Raw genomic sequence first — 5,523 nt, forward strand, 5'->3', positions numbered from 1 at the left:
ACTGGGTGTTCCCTAGAGCACAGGACACAGTGAGAAACAAGCATACTTAGAGCCAAGGCAGCATAATCAGAAGACCCAGGGGCAGAGGCACTCTGCTCCTACTATGTGCCTGGCACCACCCCCATTCTTTATGTTTGTAGTGTCTTGTCTGATGATTTCATCTACATTCTCAGATGCCCTTGAGTTATTTCTGGGAGTGCCCAGAAAGGGACCTCATATGAGCCCTCACAGCTGTGGTCACCAAAAGATGGCTGCTCTGCTCTGCCTCTCCTGTTGTGGCTCTCAATGGGTCATGCTCCCTGCCCACCAAGAGCTTGGGAAAGCCTCTCATCACCGTGCCTGACCTTGTTTTGCAAGCTCAAAGGGCTCTGCCTGGGTCCAGAAATTCACAAGTCATTCTTAAAGAGTTCCAACGAGCTCTGAGCCCCACAGCCGTCTCCATACACCTGACAAATGCACACTGAGGAGTGCTGCAGGCTTCATACTCCTTTTCTCACTTTCCCAGCTCCTCAGATCTGTTCTTTCCTCCCCTATTTACTCAGCAGACATCCCCTTGCACTCACATGAAGAACAGCAGACACGGGGTGGAGTTTTGGGGCAGGTGTCTCCACTAGCAACAGCTCACCAACAGTTGATAGGTTATCTTGCTTAATCCTCCCAACAGCCGTGTGATGGGCTATCAATCCCATTTTGCAGAATGGGGAAACTGTGGCTCAGAGAGGTTAAGCAATTTGACCTGGCTTCCATGGGCTGTGACAAAGCACTTGGTAAGAGCTCAGTAAACATTTGCTGATGGACAGAATTGAAAATATGGAGGAAATGGAAGATCTCCAGCTTCTGAGAAGCTCAGAGTCTGTGGGGGTCCAACTACATAGTGAAGCGGGCTGTCAACTGAGGTGGCCCCATTAGAGTAAGAGAAGGGGCAGAGGTAGACAGCATAGGGTCAGACCCAAGGACAATTCTTCCCCACTCCATTCTTTCCTATCTTGATAACTGTTGATATATAGTCCATTTTCTACCAACAACTCACGCCTGCCCCCTGCGTCCCAACAAGGACACCCACACACACATGAAAATCCTTCAGAAGCGGTCAGTGGTGACATTTATGAGCTGCATGATCCTCAGGATGTCAACATGTATGTGTCCCAACATTGATACCTACTTTGGGAATGGAGAGAGGAGCAGTGGTGATGTGGCAGAGAGAGTCTGAGCTTGGAATCCCGTGTCAGGCCTCTGTTCCTTGGTAACCAGCTGGGTGACCTTAGGCAAATTGCTTTACCATGTCTACCTTCAGTTTCCTTATATGCAAAGTAGGAAATGTCAGCTGTGTATTCAAAATGTTATTGTGAGGATCAAGTGAAGTAATACAATACTTCTCACTAACATATATATATGTGTGTGTATACATATATATGTGTGTGTGTGTATATATATAGAGAGAGAGACAACTTTAAAATTACAAAATGCTTTGTTACACATATATCTCTGACCATCTTCAGAGCAAGCCTAATTATTATTATTTTCATTTTTTAGATAAGGAAATAAAAAACTCAGAAAGATTGAAATTCACTTGAAAACAGTGAATAGTGCTATTATTAAAAAGCAGTAGGCCTGTCCCACCTTATCTGATTTTTAGATTACAAAGCACCACTGCATTTACCCCCAGAGTCTCTCATCTGGGGTATGTGCCATGTTCACAGCTTTCATTTATTTAATAAATATTTATGTGTTCCCATTTGGCACTAGGTATTGTGCCAGGCATTGAGGATACTATCGCAGAGGTATTAGTGTGGCAGGGAAAGCAGACGTCATATAAGAACAATAACGATATTGTGTTTTTCATATTATAGCAGAGGAAGGGCCAGGTGGTGCAAGAAGAGACAGTCGGGAAACCTGAGGAATAGGTGGAACAAAGTCTCAGAAAGTCGGGGAGGGCCAGGCATGGCAACTCATGCCTGTAATCTCAGCACTATGGGAGTCTGAGGCAGGCAAATCGCTTGAGCTCAGGAATTAGAGACCAGCCTGGGCAACATGGCAAAACCCTGTCTCTACAAGATACAAAAATATTTGCCAGGCATGGTAGCGCATGCCTGTAATCCCAGCTACTCAGGGGGCTGAGTTTGAAGAATCACTTGAGCTGGGAAGGTCAAGGCTGCAGTGAGCTGAGATCACACCACTGCACCCCAGTGACAGAGTGAGGCCATCTCAAAAAAAAAAAAAAAAAAAAAAAAAAAAAAAAAAAAAAAAAATTGGGGGAGAACTCTTATCAAGGTGGGAGAAACATGGTGTTTAGTACAAGTGAAGCATATAGGTAAGAGTGGAGGCTATGCCAAGACGGGAGGCTGGAGAGTCAGTTGGGACCAGATCTAGGAGGCCTTGTTAGCCAGGTGAAGGAATTTGAACCTCATCCTTAGTCCACAATGAAACGACATAAGAGTTTTACGTAGGGAAGGGATTGGTATGTTTGCAAGATCCTTCTAAATGGGATATTGTATTAGTCCAAGCTGCTATAACAGAATACCATAGACTGAGTGGCTTAAGCAACATTTATTTCTCACCATTCTGGAGGCAAGGTAGTCTCAGATCAAGGCATCAGCAGATCTGTGTCTGGAGAGGTCTGCTTCCTGGTTTGCAGTTGGCCATCTTCTCACTGTATCCTCCCGTGTTGGAAAACAGAGAGAAAGAGAGGGAGAGAGAGAAAGAGCACACAAACAAGCTTTAGGGAGATATAGACATTCAGTCCACAGCAGATGTGGAGACTGGATCTGGGCCTACTGAGGCTGGAGGCAGGTAGACGAGTTAGGCTAGAGACAAATGCAGAAATCCCAGCAAGAAATAATGGTGGAATGAGCTAGGAATAAAGAGAGGGCCAATCTTAGAGATTTAAGATTTAGGAAGTAGAATCAGAATGTGGTGATTAACTGGCATATGTGCAAGAAAGGAGGGAAGTGAAATGGAAAACTCAAGGATGAAATCCACGTTGCTTGTGCACCAGGCGAGTGGGGACACCCCTCACTGGACTAGGAGACACTGGTGGTAGAATATCTGCCATTTGGTATGTGCATCTTGCATGAACTTGTCTTGCAACTTCATCCAGGAACCCCTCAATTATGGCTGCCTTGCCTAGAGGAGCAGGAAAGAATGAGATGAGTCTATCAACTTGAGGATTCTGTTTTCCAGACGCCTAGCAGTCCATGTGGTGGAGCATCAGGAAAGGAGGAGAGGTGCAGGTAGAGCAAAGACATTCATCTCCCTGGGCCTCCTATTCTCTCAATCCAACCTCTCTTTGATTATTTAAGAACTGTTTGTCAAAGTTATACCATATAAGGCCCTTAGTAGTTGCAGAGGGAGAAACTGATCTTAAAAGAGTTTTACTATCTAGAAGGAGATAAGAAAACCAACCACAGAAATAAATACAGGTGTATGTATAACATGTTAACAGCCATAAAATACATACTCACAGAAAACTGAGGTCATAAATGGCATTGCTGATTGGGAAAATCAGAGAGGAAGAGGTTTTCGAGTTGGCCTTAAAGGACAGTTGGAATTTGTACAAGCAGAAATGTGAGATTGGGGGTCCAGTGGAGATATTCCTGAAGGCGGAAAAATCATGAGATAAGATGGCAGCGTATTCAGGTAATCACCAGCTCGCTCTTTCTGCGTAGGGTATCTGCAGAAAGTGAGATATTAAGCTGGGATCCACGGAGCTTTGAGGAGTTTCAGAATTCCCTGAAATATTGTGCAAAATTATATTTCCATATGCATGCGCATTTTTTGAAGAGAGGGTCCATAGCTCTTCTGCAATTCTCAGAAGGGTGTAGATACAAGAAAAGGTTAAAAACAGTACTTGAAATTTCCGAATTAGAATTTACAGGTAGACTGGAGCATCTGTGCATGTGTGTTCTAACAAGCTCTGGAAGTGACTCAGTGCACACCTCGGATCTCTGGACGAGCCCATGGAGGCCTTGAGATGCCAGCCTTGAGAGCTTCCCACCCTTTTCCCACCCCTCGATTCTCCACCCCCATTTTACAAGGAGTCACCAGCCTCCCCACAGTCTCCACTGCCCTGGAAGAAATATGGCGAGGCAAGGTCAGAGGAACAGGGGGAAATCAGAGTATCTTGCAAAGACTCTGGAGTCTCCTTCAGAGACAGGGTGGATGGGAGCTGCTCTGCCCCAAGTCTAGCGACGGCCACACGGCCTGACAGGTCTCCCGCCCCGCCGCAAGCCTATAGTCAAATTCTGGGAATTTCCGAATCAGTTGGCCGGCCCGGCTGCGGCAGATTTTCCCGGACACGAGCTTGCAGCGCCCGACGCGGCCGCTGGGTGGCGCCGCGCGGGACGCCGAGCGTGGGAAGCGCGGGCGCGCGGGCAGGCTGAGCTCACACGCCCGGGAAGCGGCCGCCGCGGAGCCGGCGTCCGCAGCGGCTGCGCATCTCGGGCCTGCAGCGGGGCGCTTGGCGGGCGGGGGTGGGGGGGAGCCGGTTTGCGCAGTACCCCCGGAGGGAGGAAGGCCGCCGAGGTAAGCGCCGGGACCTGGCCAGGTGGGAGTGGGCACCTTGGGCCGGGCCTGCAGGGCGGTCCCCGAGCGTCCCGGGGTAGGGTGGGCTCCCTGGGGACGATGCCGGAGGCCCCGGCCGCGCTCCGGTCGCGCCCCACCCCGGCTGCAGCGCGGCCTCGGCGCTGCTGGCCTCGCCGCGGGGGTGGGAGCGGTCGCGGCCTGGAGCAGCTCCGGGCGGGCCCCGGGCTCTGGGGCCAGGGCCAGCTGCGCTCAGGAGTGAGTGAGCAGCCCCCGGGCCCTCAAGTGAGCCCCTGCCCACTCCCCACCTTGCATTTCTCCTCTCCGCAGTGGGCGTGGTGCCCCTTTGCTGCAGAGGGGGCGCCCAGAGTTGAGGAAGGCTGCGGGGGAGAGCGCAGAGACAGGTGGTTGAGGGGGCGAGGGCCGGTGCGCCAAGGCTCAAGGTATTAATGCATATTTCTTTTTGCCCCCTTCTTCAGGGGGCGCGGAGGTCCGTGTGGAGGAGGAGGCGGGAAGGCCAGAGGCATAGCTCAGGAGAGGGCAGGTGCTACAGGAGATCACTTGGCTCTGTCCCTGTTCAATTCCCCCCAACCCCTGCCAAATTAATAAAGTGGGTGTGGTGATGACAGTGGAGGAGTTTGATGAAGACCTGGCCCAAACTGCCCAGAACTGCCCCAGGCCGGCCGCCTAGTCCCGCGTGTATATCTGGGAGCCGCAGACTTTGAGCATTCTGTAGCGGGAGGGGGAATACCCGAAGGAGCTACAGCCACTGAGGCAGCTCCAGAGATAGGGGCTGCGGGGCAATCTTCGGGCTCACAGCCCAAGTTCGTAGATGGTGAACTGGCCAGGAATGGTGGGAGATGGGGGCTGTAGGGAAATAGGGTAATTTCCTTAGGACCCCTTCCTTCCAGCTTTGCAACCATAGACCAAAATTTGGGATCTGGCGTTTGTCAAATGTGCTTATTTTTTTTTTTTCTTTCCCTTTCGGTTTGTTTTGTTTTCTAG

At 50.2% G+C, this 5,523-nt stretch overlaps 1 protein-coding gene across 3 annotated transcripts in view; it reads left to right on the forward strand.

Moving 5' to 3' along the window:
• The first annotated feature begins 4,406 nt into the window (after positions 1-4,406).
• The window catches only part of LOC119619597 (uncharacterized), a 67,740-nt gene continuing 66,623 nt past the window's right edge, over positions 4,407-5,523 (forward strand). Inside the window, exon 1 of one of the 3 annotated variants that reach the window (XR_005236084.2) lies at positions 4,407-4,521. Coding sequence is in view for 2 of the 3 variants with exons in the window: in XM_073011543.1 (XP_072867644.1) it covers positions 4,621-4,961 (341 nt within the window). In the remaining variant the exon portion in view is untranslated. The other 2 variants (XM_073011543.1, XM_073011544.1) reach the window with 2 other exon arrangements.

Source organism: Chlorocebus sabaeus, chromosome 25, assembly GCF_047675955.1.
Source record: "Chlorocebus sabaeus isolate Y175 chromosome 25, mChlSab1.0.hap1, whole genome shotgun sequence".
In the NCBI taxonomy this organism is placed as follows: domain Eukaryota; kingdom Metazoa; phylum Chordata; class Mammalia; order Primates; family Cercopithecidae; genus Chlorocebus; species Chlorocebus sabaeus.